General features: G+C 41.3%; 1 protein-coding gene across 2 annotated transcripts in view; it reads right to left on the bottom strand.

The window, feature by feature from the left end:
- Positions 1-26,342, bottom strand: part of DDC (dopa decarboxylase) — a 54,005-nt gene that overhangs the window by 21,428 nt on the left and 6,235 nt on the right. The window contains exons 1-7 of one of the 2 annotated variants that reach the window (XM_081885852.1): positions 18,585-18,673; positions 13,662-13,878; positions 10,493-10,606; positions 9,778-9,897; positions 6,697-6,831; positions 4,491-4,634; positions 1,863-1,929 (exon numbers count right to left, since the gene is read on the bottom strand). In XM_081885852.1, the coding sequence (XP_081741978.1) occupies positions 1,863-1,929; positions 4,491-4,634; positions 6,697-6,831; positions 9,778-9,897; positions 10,493-10,606; positions 13,662-13,862 (781 nt within the window). In that variant the 5' untranslated portion in view covers positions 13,863-13,878; positions 18,585-18,673. Of the gene's footprint in view, positions 1-1,862; positions 1,930-4,490; positions 4,635-6,696; positions 6,832-9,777; positions 9,898-10,492; positions 10,607-13,661; positions 13,879-18,584; positions 18,674-26,342 lie in introns of those variants that run through there. The other variant, XM_081885851.1, reaches the window with a different exon arrangement.

The following is a 26,342-nucleotide window of genomic DNA, read 5'->3' as shown; positions in this document are numbered from 1 at the left end:
AAGCTTATGCCACCCAAGATTCATGGACTAATTTTTAAGGTGCTACAAAACTCTAATCTTTTTCTGCAACAGAATATCCACATTAAAAAGTCGGGGGGGGGAGCAGTCTTGTTATAAAATAAATATTTTTCCTGTGTTTTTCCAAGTTTGTTTTTAGTCTGTAAGTGGCTTTGAAGGCCTTTCTTTTTTTAAAAAAAAGTTTTATGAATGGTAATGCAGAGATATTTACGTCTTTAAAGCATAAATATATTTTAAGAACCCTAGTTAAGACACAGAAGAGCTCAGACATGATGCTCCCCACGACTTTACATATCCAAGGCAACAGCCAGTGGCTGCTTCTTCATTGGTGCACAACTCTCTTCTAGATAACAATAAATGGGCTGTCACAGAATCGTAGAGTTGGAAGGGACTATGTGGTCATATTTTTCCAGACACAATATATATTGCATATCCAGGGCTGAGAAAATGCAGGTCTCCCTGCAACAGGGAGTACAAGACTGAGGAAAATGTTTAAACTGTTCCCTGTACATGGGCAGTGATGGAGCAGAGGGGGAAACTGTGAAAAGGTTGTGTGAATCTGAACTTCCGATGTGGTTTATCTCTGCAGATCATGGCAGGAGTATAAGACTGACATAACTACAGGCACCATCCATGCAGGGCCAGGGGGCACAGGCACCCACAAATGTCCAATGAAGGGGCAGGGGTCCCAAAAAAATTCTACACGGTGACACGAACACACGGCAGGGTGTGCCGACGTCACTCACACCCACTGCAGTGACAGCAGCATGGCCTGGGACCCCTCTGTCATGGGGGCGAGGCAGAGCGCACTGGGACATAGCTAATATGGCATGAGATTCTCCATGATGAAACTTTGGTGACTCTGGAACTTCCAGGCCCCTAAAAGGCACTCAGCCATATCCTGAATTCACACATGCCTGACCTAAAGATTAACACTGCAACTCCAGAGTCATCTGCGACTGGACCTAATGGTCAGGGGTCCCTTTACCTGAGGGATTTCTACAATTTCCATAATTCTTTCCAGAATAGTGAGAAAATGTTAAAACTGGCCATCCAGTTTGCTTAATAAAGGGTGAAGGACTTGTGACAGTGAGCCATTATTTGAATCTGGCCGTCTTTGTCTGCTATCTGCCTTCAAATCACCTTTGAGGAGTTGAGTATCCTGTATTTGATAACTAAATTTGCACGTGTTTCCCCACCCCTTTCCACTTCTAGTAGGGGTTTATGGCAAAATTGTTATGCCCATGTTTCTACATGCATTTTAGAATAGTTAGGGGATCTTTTACTCTTTAATCAAGGTGTGTATGTATTGTAAAATTTGCTACCTGTTTAGATTATAACTTGGCTTTCTGAAGCAGCATTTATATATATTTTCTCACTCCTATCTCACAGTATAAACCAAGCTTTTTCCGTCCGCTGTGGGAGAGCTTCTCATGGGCATAAGATTAAGGATTAACACACATCCATAGCAAGCACAAGTCATAACTGCAGCAAAAGATCCTAAACCTCTCAGCAGTATGTATATGAGCATACATGAGTGTTGGCTGTGCACCTGTGAATCCAGGTACACACTTGCAATAGAACAGGAAGGAGCTAACTCAGGGACGATTTTCAGAGAAGAGGCTGGTCTCCAGGGTTATGGTTTCATTCTGCTCCCAGATGGAACAGGTATGACAACATACTAAATTCAAACAAACCCTGTTTGTTTGTTTAGTTAAACAGTATGAGCACATCTCACTGAAATTTAATGATGTGACAAGTGAAATTTATTGGAATTTAAATGGTAGCTCATTTATAGCAATATTTTTCCAACTCTGAGACAAAATAAATAATTGTTGACTTACAAATAGGACCCAGTTCTGACAGCTTGTCAAAGGAGCAGCATGTTGTGGTTCCAAGTGTTGCACAAAACTACAGGACCAAAACCAAAAAGCAAGAACAACAAAATAAATCTAATTAAAGGAGAGAATCAGCCATCAGCAAACCAAAACCAAAACTTTCAGCATTCTTTGGGAAGGTACAAGATTAGCTACATAGAACTAATACAAACTAATTTCATGCAGCATTTCCCAATACAAAATCTGAGGATCTTGTGTGTGTGTGTGCGTGTGTGCCCATGCATTTGTGCATGTTTGGGAGTAGTGGTGGTATTTTCAGCTAAAACAAGTCCAGACTGCCTCCACATTAAGTATAATTTCAGCTAATATGGGTCCAGTTTTGAGAAATTAAAAAGAACTATTGGAACATGTACCATGACCCAGATCTCTGAAGCTCTGCCCCGTTCCCCAGGTCAAGAAGGCTTTGCTTTGGACCTCTGTAACTGTTAGTCCATCTGTAACAGTTTTTGTCTTAGATACAAATCTACTTAAGATGTATCATTAACATAAGAAAAACCTCCCTGCCTTGTATATTTGATCCACCAAGTGCAAGTACAGGCAGCCCCCGTTCACGCGCATTCAGTCTATGCACATTGTACCAAACCCAGAAGTGACCCAGAAACATTATAAACACGTCATTGAAATGTCACTAAAAGGGCAGAACAGGGCGGAACAGGGTGTTTGCAGGCCTTTTCAATGGTTTTCTATTATATGTGATTTCACCAATGTGTGCGGTGCCTTGGAATGTAACCCCCAGATAAATGGGGAGCTGCCTGCACACTGAGTAAAAGTTATTTGTTATTTAAACTTTAAAAGACAGTGTCTTGTGTAATTTTGGTAGGAAGGGAACAAACGAAAGGGTTAAACAACCCAGACTCTTCCTTTCGCATAGCTTGCTAAATGGGAAGGAGAATCCAATTCCCACATTCCTCTGAGGGGGCTCCCAACTGGGGCCGGGCTGAAACCTGACATTCAACTATTTTTATTGCTTTTGTTGCTGCTCCTTGGTTTGGCAAACTCTCTTTTCCTGTCCAACTGTCATCTCTGCTCAGACAGGTTTTGTATAATGCTCCATTGAATTTACTGGCTAGAGATGACAAAGGGGCAAAAGATTTGGCTCAGCAGTGACTCTGTCATGTCTCTTCAGTCATGGGATCCCTCCTCAGAGAGGCTTGCCTAGAATCTACATTGTGGTCTTTCCATGCCAGATAAAGACTTTTTCATTTCCCCAGGCTTTTCAATCTCTTGGTTTTTATGAATGTTAAGTGACTCATAGACCCTTTGGATGGCTCTGAAGTTCAGATCTATCTTTATGGTGTCAGCTTATTGAAATGGTGGTTATCTTCTACTGCTGGTTTTATGCTCCCTTAGATTTTATGGGTTTATGGTTTTATTTTTGCATAAAACTCAAAGCTGCCCAGAGAACCTTAGTTATTGGACAACATAAATACTAGGGCTGTGTACAGACCACTTGTTCTGCCCTGTGGCTCTGATCCAGGTTGGGGGCAAGTAGGCCGACCCACCCTGGACCCAGGGACCACCCACCCCAGATCCAGTCCCAAATTAATTCAGGGAGTTGGGTTAATATTTAATTATATATTTTAAAAAGGCTCTAATTTATCACAAAGCCAAGAGGAGGGAAGAAGGAGAAGTTGCATTTTCTTCCCCCTCCTGCTACCAAGAGCAAAGGGGGCGCATTATGTGGGGTGCTGCTTTGCAAGTCGTTTTCCTGTAGGGAAAGATTCTGGTTAGTGAGGAGAGAGCTTAACCATTCTATCAAATTAAACATTCAACGTTCAATTGTTTTTAATGACTGTTTTTCATGTGTTTTAGTGGTTCTTTATTTTTATCTGTAAGCTGCCTTGAGTGTCTGTCAGGGGAAAAGGTCGGCTATAAACACGCCAACGACAACAATGACCATGAATCGAAGTTTGGGGAGCACTCAGAGCCAAATCCTGCCTTAGTTCATGGGCACAAAAGGGGCCAGGGAGCAGCAACATGGCTGTGACCTCTCCAGGAGTCCACACTCCAGGTAGACAAACCAGACACAGATTTCAGTGGAAACAGCTAAATCCAAATGAAAGCTACAGCATCTTGGTGTCAATGTTCTCTTCCTGCTAAATGCAGTAATGCACAGGCCTCAAGAAGGAGCTCAGGCTTTAGGCCTTATCACAAGAGATGAAGCTCAGCTATATTTCATTCTCCTGCTTGCCTTTCTTGTGACCTTGTGTGTGAGAGAGACCTTGAAGCTCCTTTTATCCACAGCCCAAAGCTAAAAACATCTGTTGTCCTGGGAGGGGGAGGGGTTTTGATGCAGCGTCTGTAGCAGCCAATGACTCTAACCCAATTTGTAACCCGTATTACAACATTGTAATCACATCAGGAGCAGGGACAGCACGTTGCCTCTTGCAGATACAGCTGGCAACTTAGAGGGGGCCCTGAGCTTGCTTTTCTTCAAATGGCAGCTGCTGTTCTCCTTCTGGGTGCTGGTAAAGGCACAGAGACGCAGGCCAGTTCCCAGGTTGGCAACCCCAGTTGTCTACTTATTCATTGGGCATTACAGCCATTAACAAACACTGAACTATCAGCACTTACAAAGAATGGAATGAGGCCAGCAGCTTTATCTTGGTCTATGGCTTTCCTTAGGGCTGACCCACGTACAGCGAATGCGTCGTCTGTGGGGAGCTGCTTGATTTTAACTCCAGCGATCAAGCCATCCTTTTCAACCGATGAATGAGCCTGCAATGAAACAGGAGAAAATGTGTCTTAAAACATATTTGCATGCGGAGCTTAGTTTATTGAATTTGCTTCTTACTTCACACAAGTGTTTGTTCTTATTGTTAAAAAATTTAATTAATTAAAAAAGGGAAGAGGCATCACAGACAAGACATGTTAAAGTTTAAACTTGTAGAACACAACACCTCTTTTAAAAAGAAGACAGGCAAATAAATTGGAGTCTCAGTCTCCCATCTGCAGCATGTTAGTCATGTCTGCAACTTCGATAGGTCTACTCTGAGTAGGATACAACCCCAAAATACTGGCCAAGCCACCTGGTATAGGCTAGTAACCACGAGCTGGGAGGAGGCGGCCTAAAAGGGGTAAGTGGATCTGCCTCAGATGGAGCAAAAACGTGACAAGTGAGAAACTGGAGTACACACAAGATCTTCCTCCAAATATTGTTAAGGATGCAACCATATTCAGAGAGAAAGAAAGCAATCCCGTTTATCATAATCCTGAACTCTCCTAAACCATCTACCTTTGTTAAACCTGATATTTATCCTTATATTGGATTTTCTGTCTCTCCTTTTGGATTACTGAGTCACCCAGTTATGAACTTAATGCAGAAGGAGCTGTGAGCTCAGCAACAGGCTGCCTTAAAAGGTCAGAAACATCTTAAGGCAAATCCTTGTGCAGACAAAATAAAAATCCCCTGACCTTCAGCAGGCAAGTACGACTGTCATCCCTTATTGAGGATCAGGCATTTACAATCCAAAGTTGGGGGGGGCAGGTGCACTTGATTTCAAGCTGCGTGGCTGGGGCTGCCCAGGAGGAATTCAAAGAACAGGAGAAAAGCTTCATTGCATACATAACGGTCCTGTTTCTGTGACCTTAAACCTTATATCCCCCTTTATCAGCTTCTTTTTCTACAAGAAAAGAGTAGGTAATTTCACACGCTTGTTTAAAAGTACGCTTGTGCAAGGAGCCACTTCAAAAGACAGTGTGTGGATGAAAATTGGTTGTAGCCAATTAAGTCCTACTCAGAGTAGACCCATTGAAACTGATGAACCTAAGTTAGCCATGTTCATTCATTTCAATAGGTTTATCAGAGTAGGACTAGTTATTATGTCACAACCCAACTTTTTTGGACCAGTGGACATATTCTGAATGTTGAAAGAGTCAAAAAAATGGCCGCCCCTGGGGCATGGAATAACTCAATATGACTACCATGCGAGAGGCATGACATGAAACAAAATTAGCACAGTCATGGTGAAGCTTTTCCCATAATTTTATTTCCATCCTAGAAAAGACTTAACCTGTGGAATTTCTACCTATAATAGAGCTGTTAAAGGCATAAGAACCCTGTATTCAGAAGCCTGTATCCCCCAATTATAAACCAAAGCCTAGGTTGGCATCTTGTTCCCATTTACCTGGGGGTAAGTCCCCTTGAAAACAAAGAGAGCAAATTACGAATAGAGGTGCATACTTGACTATACAGTGGATTGTTAACAGGTGTATGGTCTCCAGCTCCTGTACAGGTGGAAGCATATCTAAGCCTCTTCACAGGTTTTCACATTTGCCTTTTGTGCGGAGCGCGGATTCTATATGCAGAAGACAACTTCTAAGGACTACTGGTCTCAGATGACCCACCATAGGAAAGGCCCGTTCTGGTTGCCAGGGGCAGGGAAGGAAGGGGAAACTATGGCAATTGCAAGGACTTATGGAAAATAAGACAGAAGCATGAAAACCCCTTGAGGGAGAAACAGCAGCTCTTTAGGACTCCAGTGATTCCCATTGCCAGGTGTCCAAAGAACTCACTTATACAGCTCTGACTTCACACATCAGCGAAAACACAGGCAGGTGGGAGCAGCCATCACAGAAATTGCTTAAAAGGGTGCCTGTCCTTTTTGCTTCATAACTTTATTTTTAGCAGGCACAAAACTATATCTATATATCTATGTCTATACGAAAGCTCAGGGTCGAGGGCCGCTGCCTATGGATGCCACTGAAGGTCTTTGCAGGCACTGTGGCAGCTGCAGGTGCTGGGCTGGTGATTCCTGCTCCAGAGTGTCTCCATACTCACTTGGTCCGAGGTATAAGCCACCAGCCGGCCAATGATGTCTCCCTGAGTCAGCGCTCCGTTTTCTGATTGCGCCCGCTGGATCGCTTTGGTTCTAGCTGCAAGCAGTGCAACCAAGGTAGCTTCGCTGGCCGTGCCCTGCAGGGAAGGAGGGAGAGGCTCAGTTGGGCAGGACAAGCCAAGGGAAAGTGAGTCAGGACAGCGGCAGAAGAAAACATGGTGAAGATTTAGGGTGCTGCAAGCCAGGGGAAAGGAAGCACGGCCGGAAGCACCTCCTTAAACAGGCATTTCTTGTGGAAAGCAGTTTAGAAAAAGAGGAAGCTTCCCTCTGCAAGGCCAGAGCACAGGCCCACCTGGCTCAGTACTGGCTCAGCCTACACTGCCTGGCAGCAATGGCTCTCCGGGATTTCAGGCAGGGAATTTATAGAGAGAGAGTTCACAGCATCTATGTCCCAAGAGGGACTTGTCCTTCCCAGCAGCCCTGTCGCCTGATGCAGGCAGCCAGAATGACTGCTGCCCACATGAGGTTGTGCCCACTTCCTGCTCCTTCTCCCCCACATCCCTTTCTCCCCAAACCTCTGCTGGAAAAGGACACCCTCTTTTCCTGGGGTGACATTATGCTCCCTCTACGCCTGGCAGAGCCTGGGGAAGTTAGGAGTGTTATTCCCAGCCCTTGCTAAATTCAGGAGCCTGACCATCCACTGAATGTAGAAATTATGGGGGGTCTGTCCCCACTCAAATTCACAACATGAGGAATTCCTTCTCTCTGCTGCAGACGTCTGGTTTGCTGACTGGTGCTCTGCTTTAGAGGGAAAGCACCCTCAGCCAGTTCCAGGAGGAGAAGGCCAGCAGGCATAGAGACAAGGAACACTTTAAATGTAGTTAAAGTTAAGCATTTTTGAACACTGTTGATTTCAGAGGCCATTAAGCACTTGCTTAAATCCCTCCCATTGAAATCAGTGGGTCTTAGCTGTGTAATTATGGCTGGATCAGGCCTCTATAAAATGTCAGAGTGGGGAAACTGAGGCACCCCCGTTGAATGCGCTGCTGGGAAAGATGGTTTTTATGACACACATACTAAGTAAGCTGGCTATTATACTTTTCACTTCACAGCAAGCAAATAAAGGTTACCATGGTGAGCAGCCTCAAGAGGCGACAGAAGCATTGGTGAGTCAAACAGAGCCCCAAGCGGAAATTTCCTTTCGTCTTTGGATTTTTCAAGTGTCACCTTTGAGGCAGCAGGATAATTTCATATTGATTTGGTCCTTTAAGGGTAATTAAGCACCCATTTCCACAGGCCAATATTGCAATATTCATTTGATTGGCAGTCTAATATAAAGCCCATCTTTCTTGTTTTTATCATTATTGATACAAGAATGAGGCAAGAGGACCAACACTACAAATTGTTTCATCTCCACCAGCAGCACAGACACCACCCACTCTCAGTGCCCCCAAATTATAGTCCATCAAGAATTGTCAGCTTAAAAGGGCAGCATTTCCCATTGGCAAATAGACATAATTGGTCATTGATCCTCAGCACAAAACTGGGGCTATGGTGGGGTGAAATAAAACAACATTTGCACCCTACATGTAAAAGCAATTCATCCTGACATTAGGCTTCGGCAGCTATCAAGTGTTCAAGCAGTTATTCCAGTTTTAACATTGTGGGATTGGGGGCAAGGTCTGTGCTGATCTGTACAGTTCTAGAATTCCAACTAGCCATTAAAAAGGGCAAAGTTATTACAACCAGTGCTATTTTTCTAGAAAAGGAGGTGCCAGAACTCACCGCAAACACCTCCCTTGTTCTATTATAATGTCAACGGCAGTGAGTTTCGGCAGAAGAAAAGCCCTGATTACAGCTGTTTATCCAAATAGCCAGAGTAGCATCTAAAAGATTTTAACAATTGGCTCAGCTAAAAGAGGGATAAGTTCTTCTACAACAGGTTGCTCTTTCCCTGAAGGAACAGGTGCATAGCTTGAGGATAACTCTGGTGCCATCGCAGGTGGCTTCAGGAACTAGGAGTGTTGATGCTCAGTTTCAGCAGGTGCACCATCTAGTGCCCACCTGAGGAGAGAGAGCTTGGCTACAATCATCCACACTCTGGTAACTTCCTATTGTATTGTTGGTGTTGTTTTACATGGGGCTATCCTTGAAAACCCCCTTCATGGATCACTGCCTTGCCACGGCGAAGGGGCTTGAGTAACTCAGAGAAGCTATGAGCTATGCCGTGCAGGGCCACCCAAGATGGACAGGTCATAGTGGAGAGTTTTGACCAAACATGATCCACCTGAAGCCATTCCAGTATCCCTGCCAAGAAAACTCCATGGACAAAGACAACAAGCATATAAAAGTGAGTTTGAACAAAATACAGGAGGCAGTGGAAGACAGGAGTGCCTGGCATGCTCTGGTCCATGGGGTCACAAAGAGTCAGACACGACTAAATGACTAAACAACAACAACAAAATCCTTGAAACCAGTTTGGAAGCTGAATCTGGTACCAAATGTGGCAACCAGGGTACTAGTAGGATGCCTCAGCGTAACATCAATCTTGAACAATCTCCTGTCTTCTGGGCTCATTTTAAAGTCTTGATTCCTTTGCAACAACCATCCCTCTGAAGTACATTTCACCCACAACACTGTTGTTGTTTCATTTTCATTGAAAACACACCTTTTTGTCTAGGATTTTGGAAAGGAAGGTTTATGAACTTTGTAAATTTGTGTCTAATTGGTTTAATTGTGTGTGTTTTAATTTTGTTTGTTTTAGGTGTATGCCACCCCACTAGGGACCTTCAGGTAAAAGGCAGGTTACATATACAAATCCATATTTCCATAGGACATTGTCCCAACTAGGTTTTCACAGGGGTAACCAGGAGTTTCAGGGATGGTGCACACAGGCATAGTGTCTTCATTCCTCAGATATCAGATGATGACTTGAAAGCGTGATGCCATGTCTTCTGCACCTTTGTGGGGAACCATTATGCCCATATAATATCCCCAAAAAATCAAAGATACATATCGGTTTCAATCCAGTTTGAACAGAACATACACCATGCAGAAACTAAGACCACAAGCTTCCAGCTTACCTGGATTACGCCACCTCCCTCTCCATCCTTCTCGGCCAGAAATGATGGAGGCAAATTGATCATCTTCCCTAGCCAATCCAGCATGACTGTCTCCAGCTCTGTGCAAGCTGGGCTTGATGCCTAAAATAGAGAAATGTGGTAAAAAGAAACTACAGGAGTGTGGTAGCTTCTCCTCAATATTTATACAAAGAGTTATAATACAGGAAACCCACAAATATAGCATCCCTGGTAGTTGGCCACACAATCTCTGCTTTAAAAGTCTCTCACAAAGAGAAATCCAGCACCTTCCAAGGCAGTCTGTTCCACTGTCAAACAGCTCATGCCCTATCCTCTGGAGCAACAGAAAATGAATCTGCTCCATCATCTATATGACAGTCCTTTAAATGTTCGAAGATGGCTATTATATCACTTCTTAACCATATTTTCTCCAGGCTAAACTCCTTCAATCTTAATCTGCATGTTTTAAAATATTTATAGATCTCTATATTAAAACAAAAACAAAAACCTGAAGTGGTTCACAACAATAAAACACAAAACACTTGGGTCTCCAGGCCATGGGTGCAGGAGGCATTGGCAGTGGGTGATAATTAGGAACACAAATAATTGGGTGTGTGGTTGGCCTATGGACTGCAGGGTGAATTGCCTGCCTAGTGCAAAGGTTGCGCATGTCACCTGTCCCTAGGTAGCCCAGCAGAGAGGGGTGGAACACACTTACCCATGTAAACCCAATACACCCTATGCCCCCAGAGAGCATGTCAGCCAGAAGAGCTGGGAAGGAGTTGGCCGTTGGGTAGTAGGCAAAGAAGTAGGGGCTGTGCCAGTGCGTCACCTGCCGGAAAGACCAGAAGCAGGCACACATCAGGAAAAGAAGCTGGAGTGAAGAATTGTTTTATTTATTAATTTCTATGCCACCCTTCATCCGAGGATCACGGGTGCTTTACAGTTTAAAAACAAATAACAACAAACAGAACAATACCCCCTGCAAAACACAGGCCCTTGATTGTTTAATCAGCCAATAGCCTGGAAGAAGGAGGACTTCAGATGAAGATTACAGAGTCTGGGTTGGTTCAAATCTAAATCTAAATCTATCTTATATTGCCTATAAATTTACTACTGACTATTGACTGGTGCTGGATCGCCAGATGCAGCTTTGTCACGCTTGCCACGTGACCCGGAAGTGTCTCTGGACAGCGCTGGCTCCCGGCCTCTAAAGTGAGATGGGCGCACAACCCTAGAGTCGGACACGACTGGCCCATATGGGCAGGGGTACCTTTACCTTTATTGAGCTTATATGGACTATCATAGCTCTGTGAGGATTAAACTACAGTTCCCACGATCCTTTGTGGGAAGTCATGTGCTACAAATGTATGCTGTGGTAAAGGTTAAAGGTAAAGGGACCCCTTAACTGGACTGTTAAGTCCAGTTGCGGAGGACTCTGGGGTCGCAGCGCTCATCTCCAAAAATCCCTCCCCCCAAGTGCTGCAAATACATCCTTTCTTTATCTCAGTTTGAAACCAGAAATGCAAAACAAACCCTACAAATTGCTATATGAAGTGCATTTGGTGCTTCTGGGGAGAAGATCTTCAGTCTGATATTTGAATGAAAAGGGCAGTTATTACAAAGAAATCCAGGAAATGTCAAGGGCTTGAGAAATGGAGCTGCTGACCACAGACCCCTGTGAGGCCGACTGGTGCTTGGATGAGGCAGCAGAAGCTGTTTATCTTGATCAGCCTGTGCAATAATACTTAAGTCAGTGACACATTCTGAAGAGATTAATCAAATGTGACCCTCCTTCAGGCTATTTGCAGGATGAAGCAAAAGAGAACAGTCTGCAAAGAGGCGGATTATGGAGAAAGGGACAATCACTTTCGCACTCATTGGCTCTGACACCAGCTCAGCATAGATGGCATTTTCTATATTGGAGTTGGGGGAGAGAGGCTGGGTTTGTGCCCACTGACCCTCCCGTTCCTTAATTTACCTGCTTTCCATTCACTGAAGATCATATCTAGTAGTGAATGATTTATGGATTTCCCAGGGCACTCTGACCTGACTTGCAGTCTCTACACTGCCTTTTTCTGGTACTGGATCGCAAAATTGGACTATGACAGATTTATGTCTGAGGCAATTTCTACAGATATGGAAGAGCCATTCTCATATGGACAAGTCACTACTGATCAGAATTATTGCCTCAAGAACTTTGTTACAGCTATTTATAAATTAATTCATATTGGACTTGTCCACATTTGAACATTATTTGTTAATCCACTTTCCCCCCTTCAAATTAGACTGAAGTAGTCCACACGTACATGTATTTGATGTATTTCATGTTTTTTGCCATTGTTGCATGTGACTAGTTTAATTTATTTCCCCCAACATTCCCCCCTTCTCCCCCTGAATTTTTTTACGAAGATGGCCATGTAGCCATTTTCTTAATTTGTCAACAAAACTGGATGTAAGAGGACACCTGTTTGGAGAAGCATTAACAGGCCCGCATTTCCCGCATTGGTAGCACCATAGTGACCTAGAGATCAGTTGCACTGGATAAAGTCCCGCTGCACAGAATAAAAACATTCTGGATCTTCAAAGCCTTTGGAAACCTTTATATTGTGATCTGTATTCTGCCATGTCTAGGTTCCAGACATTTTTATACCACAGATATATTTGTAGACTGTGCAAAGTCTTCCATTTTTCTGCTGTGGATAATCTTAGCCATATTACCATTTTTTCTTGCAATCTTTGAGTAGGGCTATCCCACATACAGTATATTGAATTTGTAAATAAGGAACTACTTGGGTCTTTCACATTTGTACCAGCAGATAGAAATATTGTACAGGTTCCCTTTTCTGTTTGTCCTCGCTTCTGATTTCATATTCTCCAACATTTATCAGATGACAATAGGGATGTCCTATTCTAATAATAATAATAATAATAATAATAATAATAATAATAATAATACACCCGCCCATCTGACTGGATTGCCCCAGCCACTCTGGGCGGCTTCCAACATGTATAAAAACATAGCAAAACATTAAACATGAAAAAACTTCCCTATAGGGGGCCGTCTTCAGTTGTCTTCTAAAGGCTGTACAGTTACTTATCACCTTGGCTCGGGGTTCGCATATTTCCAAACCCTCCAACTTTTCTCCTATGAAAGTAGGGACTTCCTAATGAAAAGCAGGACATTCTGGGATCAAATCAGAAACCGGGATGGCTTCTGTAAATCTGGGACTGTTCCTGGAAAATAGGTACACTTGAAGAGTCTGTGATTTGTTGATGCTGATTGAGGACCAACAGGTCATGTGCATGGATAGTAATGCACACACCTTGGGCGTTCTCTTGTTTTTGAATTCCCTGCCCAGGAAGTGTACAAAAGCACAGAGTCAGGCAATTGTAAATACTCAGCACTCTATTTGCTTGTGTAGTTTTCTGGTTTGGGACATAATTGAGGGAACTACACACATACATATACATATACATATACATATACATATACATATACACAGCTACAGTCGTCCATTCAGGATCATGCCAGATATAGTCATGAGCATAGCTGGAAAGAAAGTTAAAGCATTGGGGAAGTAGTGAATTTGGAAAGAGAAGTAACAGAGAGTGACAACTGATCCACCCACGCAAAACCACTGCAGCTAATTGTCTGTGGCTCCAGGTAGAGTGGTTCGGGGCCTGATTTCTCCCAATTTAACAGATTATCCCTGTGTTGGGAAAACTCAAATTTACAGCAGGAAAGCATCGGGACTGCTGTTGTCTGAGGCTGACGACACATGTACTACACAAATTAAATGAGAATGCAAACAGCTGTAAACATACAGTAAACCTCCCATGTAGACAAGCCCTTTCTTTAAAGCTCATCTGCAGTTTGATCTTACCCCAGGCATAATGATCTTTTCAACATCTTTAAGGATATCTTCAAATCTCTCAGGTTCTTCAGGAGCAGAATCTGGGATGTGAGGCCTCAGGTACCCGGGCTCCACATCAGGATAGACCCGTCTTTTCTCTATCGTCTCCAGGTAATCTGCAATATAGTCCACCATTTCTTTCCCTCTTTTTCGGAACTCTGTGGCATCCATGTCAAGATTTCAGACTCTAAAAGAAACAAATTGGCATTTTAAAAAAATTGCACACCTGGAATTGGCCAATTTTCCTCATAAGTGAAGTCTGATGCATACAAAAATCAGGTTGTCAACTACTGTACTGAAAAATACAACAACAAAAATGATCCCAGGGCAGAGCCTGGAATCAAAAGGAATGGAGTCAGAAATGTGAAAGCTTTCAGGGAAATTTCCAAAGGAAAAACCGGGACGAAGGGTGGAATTAAAAAAATATTCAGTGCAATATAGTCTCATTCAAAACAACAAGTTGTATACTTTTTAAAGTAATGGGGTCCCCCCCCAATAGTATTGCAGTCAATCATACTGCTGCAATAGTTCTTGATCAAGATTCTAGTGCGCATGCATTCATTCACTCAGAGGTAAAAATCCTGCCCTGTTCCAGTTTTACTGCACAAAGTTACATGCAATGCCCCCCCCCTCCGGAATACTCCGAAACGGAATCCTAGAGACAGCTACCTCCTTCACTCAGTTCTGGGGCTTTAAAGAAATGGGTTGCTTGCTATATCTAGATGATACACAGGAAGATAGCTTAATTACAAATGTGGGTAATTTATGTGGAAATAATCCTCAATTTACTATTATTTTATTTGTTATCCATTATTATATAATAGTTACCCATTATTATATAATAGGTAAAGGTAAGGAGACCCCAGACCATTAAGCCCAGTCACGGACGACTCTGGGGTTGTTAAATGGTGTGCTAAAAGTGTTTTATATGCCGGGGAAAGAGATACCTGCAAATGTGTTAACAAAAGTTGTAAGCAGAGAACAACTTTTGGAGTGTGTACGTAAATTGCAGTTATGTTGAGATTCTTGAATGGTTGGATGAAATGGGGGAGGATGAGGAGATTTCACCCCTCCCATCCTTAGAAACTTGCCTGTGGAAGCAAGTCTTCAATTATTGGTTATCATTGTGGCATAGATTACCAAACCACTACCTTGTCCAGTGCTTATGGCGAGATGAATTCTCTAGCCTTTGGACTAGTAGAATTCATGCCAAACTCCTGAGCTATGGAATCTCTCCTTCAGATTCCCTAAAATTAGACCAAATTACTGCTCAAAGACTGATCCGCCAAAGACTGGATGACATCGATCTACAGCGAAATTATATGCTGGGGGGAGGTGTTTGTTCGCCCCAGAACATTGGTATCACTTTAACTTACTGTGTTCCATCATACCTCTCCTCCCTCTCGACTGTTGCCCATAGACTGGCCTTCACCAAAGCGAGGTTCAACGTTTTTCCCTCCAACGTCCTGAGACATAGATTCTCAAAGGGCCAAGCCCCCGCCACGTGCGAATGTGATAAGGAGACGTCGGAGTCGCTCCAGCACATCATGTTCACTTGCCCCCTGTTCAATGTGCCACGGGCAAATTTGTTGGGATCAATCATACAGAAACTAGAGGGTACCCCACCAAAATTCCACCTTGCTCAAATTTTGCAGGATAAGGATACCCATACGACCCTGAATGTGGCTAGGTTCCTGGTCGCTGTCCTCACCCAAAAGCGACGCCAAGGAGCACTACAAGGTAACTAAGGCGTAGTATGCCATTCCATTTTATAGTATTTTATTGTTACTGTGGTGTTTTAGTGACTGTTTTTTTTTCCCCATGTGCACAAGCTGTTATTTATGTGTTGTTTTTACCTGTATGGGCCTATGACCGTAATAAATATTATTGATATATTCACCCCTCCCATTCTAAGAATCTGCTGATGTTCTCTGCTGATTCTCCAGAGAGGAGGGGGGCAGTTTCTGCGCTACTACTGTATTCCGCTCCAGCCTCACATCAAAGAGAGAGACTGAGTGTTAGAGAGAGAGTGTGTTATCTCTGTATAGATAAGGTTGCTGCGAAGAGCAGCTGCAGACACTCAGTGCAGCCTAGCTTCTCCATTTAGCTCTGTATATAGTTTATATATATTCATCTCGCTTTATTGGCTGAGGGGGCCGACATACAGCTTCCGAGTTATGTGGCCAGCATGACTAAGCCGCTTCTGGCGAACCAGAACAGCACCGTTTACCTTCCCGCCAGAGCGATACCTATTTATCTACTTGCACTTAGGGGTGCTTTCAAACTGCTAGGTTGGCAGGAGCAGGGACTGAGCAACGGGAGCTCACCCCATTGTGGGGATTTGAACCGCCGACCTTCTGATCAGCAAGCCCTAGGCTCAGTGGTTTAGACCACAGCACCAGCACCACCCGCGTCCCAGTTATTATATAATAGTTATCCACTATTATCCATTTGTTAAATCAGATAACTCTTTTAGATTGTGAGTGGTTACACACACACACCTTTTATTTATTCATTTATTTAATAAAATTTATATAATGTTTGATTGGAAAAAGCACACACCTCAAGGCAGTTTACAAAAAGAATTAAACAATAAAAGTATTGGCAAAAAGAATTTAAAAATAACCATTTAAAATATTTTTAAAAATTAAAATCGGCAATAAACTAAAAGCAAAGTAAAAGACAAATCAGTCTTCTACCTATCTGGGTAGGTTGGTCTAAACAATGTTTTTAGCTGGCACCATAATATCAACAGGCAGGGAGTTCCAAAGCATAGGTGCTGCAACACTTAAAAGTTGATTTCTTGCGCACATAGAATGGGTATAATGTGGCACACGTAATAGCTGAAAAGGGCTATTGTTGCGCTGGAGTTCTCTGGCTTTAAATCTCACCGAATCCTGGAACTGTTCCTGCAGCGAGGACATTGTGAGGTTTGCAGAGCAAGTGGAGTAAATTGGGGTAAAGCCCTTTGGGCTTTTATGAATTAGTGGTATATAAACAAATGAACTAAACTTTGGGGCATCTGTTGGACTTAAACACCTATGGTCAATCAGCCTGTCTAGATGTGTAAATAAAGCTTGTATCACAAAATACCAATAAGTCTTCCGTGACCTCCTTTCAAAGGAACTGGGCTACACATAACAACCTAATGGGGAAGAAGGGGACTTTGGCCTAAGAAGTCTAAGTGAAACCATCAATTGGGTCAACTATCCCATCTCTGGGGCCAGCTAGAAATGTATTAAAATGCTAGAAGTGTACAAGGTACTGAATAGTCATTTCAGTCTCATCCTTTAGAAAGTTAAGAACAAGACTAACTAGCCAAGTATTCAATGCGATTCAAGATTGCATTGGATATATATATGAAAGTTAAAAATCATCTTGAAAACAACATGGCTAACACAAATTACACTGAAAGGTCTAATGGGAAAAAACATGTCTACTTTTGCTTTAGATGTGTTTAACCATTTACAAAGAGAGAAACTGAAATGGAGTAAATATCTTCATTTAGAGTATCGAAATGGTGAAATGTGACTGGAAACCCGATTAACATTAATATGAAAGAAAACTTACAAAAGATAGCTCCATTGATACTTGATTCTCCTAAAATTAAAGCATGCCTATTCTTCTGCAGCGTGATAATTCTTGGTGATCTCATCTACTGTCTGGACATCTCATGTACTTTTATTGACATTCTTTGCAAGCAAATTTTGGAAATATTGAAAGATAAGGCAGGTGATCCTGAAATATAGTGTTACTGGAACATTTAGCAGATTCTATGGCATGTGAAAATCCTGAATTAGTAGTTTGTTTACTAACAACTGCAAAAATATGAGCTGCTTTTTACTTGAAATAACTGAAACATAATCACATTTAAACAAATGGTAAAAAAAACACCTCAGTCTGGGCTGTAACTGACTGAGCTACTGTAACAGAAGAGAGCCAAAGAACAGACACATTGGGACAGATTTGCTGGGGAATTAATTTCATTTACTATGCACCGAAAGAGTAAATTTCAAGATCAAATACAACTTTATGCATTATTTCCCCCTTTGAAATCAATAACTATACTACATAATTATCTTGTTTGTTTTTAATGATATAATACAATTTAACAAAATCATTTAAAATAACTGGCGGGTTTATGCCCTACATTAATACTAACAAAAATACTAATAAAGTTTGCTGAAACAACCCCCCCCCCATATTTTATTCCCCCCCCCCAATATCTTAAACACAATACAGCTTAACAATAGTATTCTCCTTAAAATCTATATCTTATCTGAATTAACTTCCCTCCACCCCTCTTCTGGCTTATAGACATTTATACTGTAGACTGTATATATAGTAAACCTGCTTAAGTAAGTTTGCTGAAACTTTGTATTTGTCATTTTCATTTAAATAAGGATGGGTTCTGCTTCAGTTCCTATAGAATGGATCCTTTAAGATCTGTTGCTTATTTCTAAGAATTAAGTGCCTGTTTTAGCCACTTCATTGACTGTCAAGGCAGCTAACCAGTATATTTGCTTTAATATAGAGACTGAGTTACATGAACAGTATTTATATTTTGATCCCAAATATTATGCTGAAGACACGTGTTTGCAATAGCAGTTTCAAGTAATGCACATAGGATCAGCACCTTTCAAGTCTATTTTGTCATATTATACAACCTCAAAGAGACATGCGCATGCCAGGTGTATAAAAAAAACCATGACAATTTTGACATGTTAATTAAAAAAATTAATTGATATGTGTATCTGCACACACATGCACGTGTGCCATTTACTCTCTCTACTGACTATTTCAGTAAAGTCCTGGGATAGTGTACAATTAAATGGTGTATTAAGGTGCCATTTCTATACTATTTAAGCTTAGAAAGTTAGGACTTTTACTTACTGTTGGTGAGATTTTGTCCTCTCTCTCTCTCTCTCTCTCTCTCTCTCTCTCTCTCTCTCTCTCTCTCTCACCCGTCTGCTTTCTTTGTGACAGTTATAAAGACCAGAGGATGCAGTTGCTAGTTTATATCTACAGTCTCCACTTTCCATGAGCCAATCAGAAGATAGTGCTTTGCATTTTAACATTCTGCATGTCACACCCCCCCTCCCTCTCTGCATCCATTCATTCACAAACACTACTTTAAATACCGGTATCTTTAGAAAACACTGCTAAATGCAGTACAGTATTCACCCCTAAATATATCAAGAAGATTTCATTACTATTGAAGCCACTACAGTAATTTTTATTTACACATCCGTGCCACAATTGCTGCAGTAAACATTTGGCACTGACAGAGTTTTGTTACAGTATGTCTAGAATATGCCTCTCTGGGCTTTGCTGGGTACACATCAGTGAAAGGCCAACCTGTGTACACAGAATTAATGCACGCAGTGAGCTGCTTTTAATACATGTGTGTGGAAGAACTGAAAGCAACCAGCCAACGAAGGTCATACAACCCTCAACTCGAAAAAGCATTGTTGAAATACATTGTGGACGTGTTTTCTCTATTATTTATAGGGTTACAAACTTGCTTTATCACTGGCACAGAGGAGGGGGTAGGCTTGGCTGGATTATGCCTGAAATAATCACTTCAAGGTTTACTTAAGGATGCTTATCAAGTACTTTGACCTGCAAGATAGGTAGTGCTGTGAAAATTGTCAGGTGCAGATTAAGAAAACTATGGAGAGGCAGCATGGTGTAGTGGACAGAGTGATGGGCTGCCAGGATTCTTGGATGTGCAGACATGTGCATAAATTGTATAGTGTGTATGTGCTGGCAGATCTTGCAGCTTGGGTGAATTAGATTAGAATAATCACTTACAATTTCTGAAGTCTCTGGAGTTCAAAGGCTTTATTCATGCAGGAACTATTTACAGGATGAGTGGAGATGTGTGAGAGAAAATAGCAGATATCTTGTCTCAACAAGTTGGGAGAGAGCAACAAAATGGACCAGCTTTTAAGGGTGGAGTTGATTTTGACAGAGAGCTGCAATCAACATCCTTCTTAAATTGTGGTGCCCAGAAGTAGACCAAGACTCCATGTGTGGTCTGACCAAGGCAGAATAGAGTACAGTGGTACCTCGGGATACATACGCTTCAGGTTACATACGTTTCAGGTTACAGACTCCACTAACCCAGAAATAGTACCTTGGGTTAAGAACTTTGCTTCAGGATGAGAACAGAAATCATGCTCCGGTGGCGCGGTGGCAGCAGGAGGCCCTATTAGCTAAAGTGATGCTTCAGGTTAAGAACAGTTTCAGGTTAAGAACGGACCGCCGGAACGAAACAAGAAGAAAATAGAAAGATATCTAAGAGAGAAAATGGTGCGAAAGATCCCGACAGACCAAAAAGACCAGCTGAATGCCCCAATAGAAAAAGAAGAAGTAAAAGAAGTGATAAAGGAGTTGAAGAGAGGGAAAGCTCCGGGTCCAGATGGGTTTACATCTAGTTATTACAAAGAAATGAAAGACGTGTTGGTGACCCCGTTGACTGAAGTCATGAACAATATTTTGAAAGAAAGAGACATTCCGGAAACATGGAAAGAAGCATATATTGCACTAATCCCAAAACAAGATTCGGATTTAACCCAAGTGAAGAATTATAGGCCTATCTCACTATTGAACACTGATTATAAGATTTTTGCTGGAATCTTAGCGAAGAGACTGAAAAAGATATTAACAAAACGTATACATAAGGATCAAGCAGGCTTCCTACCAGGCAGACAAATAAGAGATAACATAAGAAATATAATTAATGTTATAGAATATCTGTCTGGTAGGGGCGATAAACAAGCAGTTTTAATGTTTGTGGATGCAGAAAAGGCCTTTGATAATGTAATTTGGGAGTTCATGTTGAAAAACTTAGAATATATGGAGGTGGGACAAGAGTTTTTCAATGGCATAAAGGCAATCTATACAGAGCAGAGAGCAAAATTGATAGTAAACAATGTGATTACTGAAGATATAAAAATATCTAAAGGAACAAGACAAGGTTGCCCATTATCGCCATTGCTATTTATAACGATTCTGGAATGCAAATAGACATAATAAGCAAATAAAAGGGGTAACAGTAGGTCTAAATGAGTATAAAGTTAAAGCCTTTGCCGATGATTTGGTAATGACTATGGAAGAACCAATAGAAAGTGTAAAGGAGGTATTGGAAGAGATGGAACAATTTGGAAAGGTGGCAGGATTCAGATTGAATAAGAAAAAGACGAAAATGATTGCAAAAAATATGGAACAAAATATGATTGAATTAATGCAGCAACGAACGGAGATAGAGGTGGTGAAAAAGGTTAAATATTTGGGAATTTGGTTATCACATAATAATATTGATTTGTATCAAAATAATTACATCCCAGTTTGGAAGGGAACAAAGAAGGATCTGGAGGTGTGGGCCAGAATGAAACTATCATTTTGGGGAAGAATATCTACGGTAAAAATGACGGTGCTACCAAAGATGTTATTTTTATTTCAGACCATACCCATATTAAAGGGTATAGGAATTTTTAAAGAATGGCAAAAAGTGATCTCAAGGTATATCTGGCAGGGAAAGAAGCCTAGAATAAAATTTAAGTTATTGACGGACGTTAAAGAAAGAGGAGGCTTCGCCCTGCCAGATATGAGATTGTACTACGAGGCAGCATGTTTATGCTGGGTAAAAGAATGGATAAAGTTAGAAAACAATGAATTACTGGACCTTGAAGGTTTTGATAACAGATTTGGATGGCACACGTACCTATGGTATGATAAAAAGAGGGTTCACAAAGGATTTGGAAACCACATCTTCAGGGGTTCCTTAATAGAGGTTTGGGAAAGATATAAAAGTATATTCGAACCCAAAGTCCCGCACTGGTTGTCCCCGTTGGAGGTAATGAGTGTTAAGAAGATTAATATGAGAGAAAAATGGGGCACATATGGTGAACTGGTGACTAATGAAGGAGGGAAATGGAAACTAAAGCCATACGAACAAATCAAAGAGCATATATATGATTGGCTGCACTATTTTCAAGTAAATGAATTATTTAAAAAAGATTTGAAGGAAAAAGGTTTTGTGGGAAAAGAATCAATTTTCCAAAATGACATAATAAACAATGAGTATAAAACTCTGTCAAAAATGTATAAGATATTGCTGGAATGGAATACGAAGGATGAAGAGGTTAAATCGGTAATGATACAGTGGGCAAAGGATTTTGGGTATAATATTCAATTTGAGGAATGGGAAAAATTGTGGAAAGAGAATATAAAATTAACGGCATGTACGTTACTGAAAGAGAATGTGATGAAAATGTCTTATAGATGGTATATGACACCTGTAAAATTAGCAAAGATGTATAAGGTTGATAACAAATGTTGGAAATGCAAAGATAAAGAAGGGACGTTCTTTCATCAGTGGTGGGAATGTAAGAAAGTGAAAAGCTTCTGGGAAATGATGTATAATGAGATGAAAAAAATGTTAAGATATACTTTTGTGAAAAAACCCGAAGCTTTTCTTTTAGGTATTGTAGGAAAGGACATAAGAAGAAAGGATTATAAGCTTTTCCAATATGCAGTAACGGCAGCCAGAATCCTGTTGGCCCAGAAGTGGAAACAAGAGGAGATACCGATGATAGAAGAATGGAGATTAAAACTGATAGACTATGTGGAATTGGACAAATTAACTGGGAAAATCAGATATACTAAAGACCAAAAGTTCATCGAGGACTAGGGAAAATTGGTGGACTATCTGAAAAACATATGTGGTGTAAACAAGAGGCACTGTAAAAAAAACAAATAAGTATTGTTTATTAGAAATAATGGGCGTAAGGAGGAACAATGGCAATATGAAAAAAGGGAATGTGTATTAAAGGTATAAATATGGATGATTGTCAGAGACGCTGAAGGAAGTCCAAAACAGTCATAATTTGTTGTATTCGGGTTAAAATGTATAACTGGATGAAAATTAATAAAATTTATTATAAAAAAAAGAAAGAACGGACCTCCGGAACGAATTAAGTACTTAACCCGAGGTACCACTGTACTACTATTATTTCCCTTGACCTGAACACTATATTTCTGTTGATGCAGCCTAGAATATCATTTTTAAAATAAAAAAAGGTTTGCTGCTACATCACACTGTGGACGCATGTTCAGTCTGTGGTCTACTAATACTCCTAGATCCATTTCACATGGAATACTGGCAAGCCAGGTGTTTCCCATATTATATATGTGTAGCTGGTTCTTCCTGCCTAAGTGAAGAACCTGACATTTGGCCCTAATGTAGTTCAATCTATTAAGGTCATCTTGAATCCCAAGTCTGTCTCCTGCGGCATCAGCTGCCCCTCCCAGTTTGGTGTCATAGGCAGATTTGATGAGCGCCCCTTCAATTCCTTCATCCAAGTTGTTTATAACGACACTGACCAACAATGTCCCCAGGACACAACCCTGTGGCACCCCACTTGTCACTTTTTCCCCAGGATGAAGAGGAACCATTAGTTGAGCACTCTTTGGGTTCAGTCAGTCAACTAGCTACAAATCCACATAAGTTACCTCATCCAGCCCACATTTTACCAGCTTCTCTGCAAGAATATCATGGGAAACGCTTTCAAAAGCCTTACTGAAATCAAGATACACAATGTCCACAGCATTCCCCTGATCCACCAAGCTTGTAACTATCTATATCATCTATCTATCTATCATCTATCTATCTATCTATCTATCTATCATCTATCTATCTGTCATCTATCTCTCTCTATCATCTATCTATCTATCTATCTATCATCTATCTATCTATCATCTATCTATCTATCTATCATCTATCTATCTATCTATCTATCATCTATCATCTATCATCTATCTATCTGTCATCTATCTCTATCTATCTATCATCTATCTATCTATCTATCTATCTATCTATCTATCTATCTATCATCTATCTATCTATCTATCATCTATCTATCATCTATCTATATCTATCTATCTATCTATCATCTATCTATCATCTATCTATCTATCTATCATCTATCTATCATCTATCTATATCTATCTATCTATCATCTATCTATCTATATCTATCTATCTATCTATCTATCTATCTATCTATCTATCTATCTATCTATCTATCATCTATCTATCTATCTATCATCTATCTATCTATCATCTATCTATCTATCATCTATCTATCTATCTATCTATCTATCTATCTATCTATCTATCATCTATCTATCATCTATCTAATCATCTATCTATATCATCTATCTATATCTATCTCTCTATCTATCTATCTATCTATCTATCTATCTATCTATATCTATCGATCTATCATCGATCTATCATCTATCTATCTATGCTGGGTCTTAGTAATCAGCCTCCTTTTCTAAGTGTTCAAAGACCAACTGTTTAATTATCTGTTTGAGGACCTTTCCTGGTATCAACATCAAGATGACCAGTCAGTAGTTTTTCCCCTTTTCTTTTTGGGGGGTCTGAGGGGGTCTCATTTACCCATGGTCAACCCTCCAAGGGCTGCTTGTTGAAGTGCAACAGTGAGCATGGCCTCTCTTTTTTAAAAGATAAATGTGGAGTCTTAGATGACCACAGAAAAACATTTCGGCATCACAGCATTGTAGCAGGGACCTATAGGAACAGCTAGCTTAAAAAAATTACATTTTATTTTTTAAAACTAAATAAAACTTGGAAACTTTTTTGGGGGAGGGGCTCAAACTGCAGGCTACAGTGACACCCATAAGTATAAAACATTAAAAAATATTGTCAGCTCTAGGCTTCTAGCTGTGATATTTTGTTTAGTGTTCTATGTTTTTTGGAATGCCAAGTGAGTCTATGAAGTATTTTACAGAACAATATAATCTAAAAGCATTATATGTTTTGACAAGACTATAAAGGTTGCTGCATAGATTATGTAATTTATATTGTGCTATATTGTAGGGACGCGTGTGGCGCTGTGGGTAAAACCTCAGCGCCTAGGACTTGCCGATCGCATGGTCGGCGGTTCAAATCCCCCCGACGGGGTGAGCTCCCGTCGTTCGGTCCCAGCGCCTGCCAACCTAGCAGTTCGAAAGCACCTTCGGGTGCAAGTAGATAAATAGGGACCGCTTACCAGCGGGAAGGTAACCGGCGTTCCGTGTGCTGCGCTGGCTCGCCAGATGCAGCTTGTCACGCTGGCCACGTGACCCGGAAGTGTCTGCGGACAGCGCTGGCTCCCGGCCTATAGAGTGAGATGAGCGCACAACCCTAGAGTCTGGCAAGACTGGCCCGAATGGGCAGGGGTACCTTACCTTTACCTATGGTTTGGTCTAAACCACAGAGCCTAGGGCTTGCTGATCAGAAGGTCAGCGGTTCAAATCCCCGCGACGGGGTGAGCTCCCGTTGCTCGGTCCCTGCTTCTGCCAACCTAGCAGTTCTAAAGCACTTCAAAGTGCAAGTAGATAAATAGGTACAACTCGGGCGGGAAGGTAAATGGCATTTCCGTGTGCTGCTCTGGTTTGCCAGAAGCGGCTTAGTCATGCTGGCACATGACCCGAAAAAACTGTCTACGGACAAACACCGGCTCCCTCAGCCTATAGAGCGAGATGAGCGCCGCAACCACAGAGTCATCCGCGACTGGACCTAACTGTCAGGGGTACCTTTACCTTTACTTTATGCTTTGGTATAAATGTATATGTATTCTAATGATTTTGTAGGTATCTCAGTTCAGTCATTTACTGTTTCTCTCAAGCTCCTATATGGCAATGGAAGCATAAGTTCGGGGCATCATTTTGGATGCCATCTTGAACTGTGGGCTTCCAGTTCCATAATCAGTTTGTGAGTGGTGATGTTCAGATTAATCATTGTTAACTTATTCTGGATAAGTGACTTTCCCTTATTAATTGTTCTTTTTTTTCTGTAATGAAAACGCGTGTGCGCACACACACACACACACAATTTTAATTTGGAATTGGTGACAGAATTACATTTACTTTCAACAAAGTCATCCCTCTTTTGATGTGATCCCAGTTGATCTAATTTTAGATTACCTGTTAAGTGAGAAAACAAAAGAGGAAATTGGGTCCCCTGAGCTAAGCTCATGTATGTATAATAAAGGCAGAAATCCTTTTTCATGTGGTAAAAAGACCAAAAAGAAAATTCAGATTTAACGTACTCAACAGTTGCAAAGATCAAAGGACTTTTCAGAGTGAATAAACTACAAATAAATCTGAAAGTGTAATGTGCCAGCAAAAGGAGTAGCAAAATCTCAAAGGCAGGACATAGACACAGGGAACCATTTGACATAGTCCCTACTTGCCATGGATCTTGCCTTTTCTCTTTCCTTTAAGGCAGACTGAGCGCAGCTCTGAATCTTGTGCTGCCTCTGGGCAGGTGGCCTTCAGGCTGCAGAGAGCGCAGAGTCCGGCAAAGGGGAGGCGCTTGAGGCAGGGGGCACTTTCCTTCCCCACTAACCAAGACCTGGATAGATTGAAGCTAGAAATGTGTGAGCCCCATTCATTCATTCATTCATTCATTCATTTTACTGCCCTTCATCCTAAGATCACAGGATGGTTTAGAGTATAAAAGCATAAAATAACGATAATATTAAAAAACACAGTGAAACAGTAACTCCGATTCAGTGATTCCGCCTGGGGGATTCCGAGTGGGGGGCTCTGGTGTGTGCATAAGATAGCAGTGCAA

Source organism: Podarcis melisellensis, assembly GCF_964234715.1.
Source record: "Podarcis melisellensis genome assembly, chromosome: 13".
Taxonomy (NCBI): Eukaryota; Metazoa; Chordata; class Lepidosauria; order Squamata; family Lacertidae; genus Podarcis; species Podarcis melisellensis.
The sequence above is the reverse complement of the archived record's forward strand: the minus strand, read 5'-3'. Positions and strand labels throughout refer to the sequence as shown.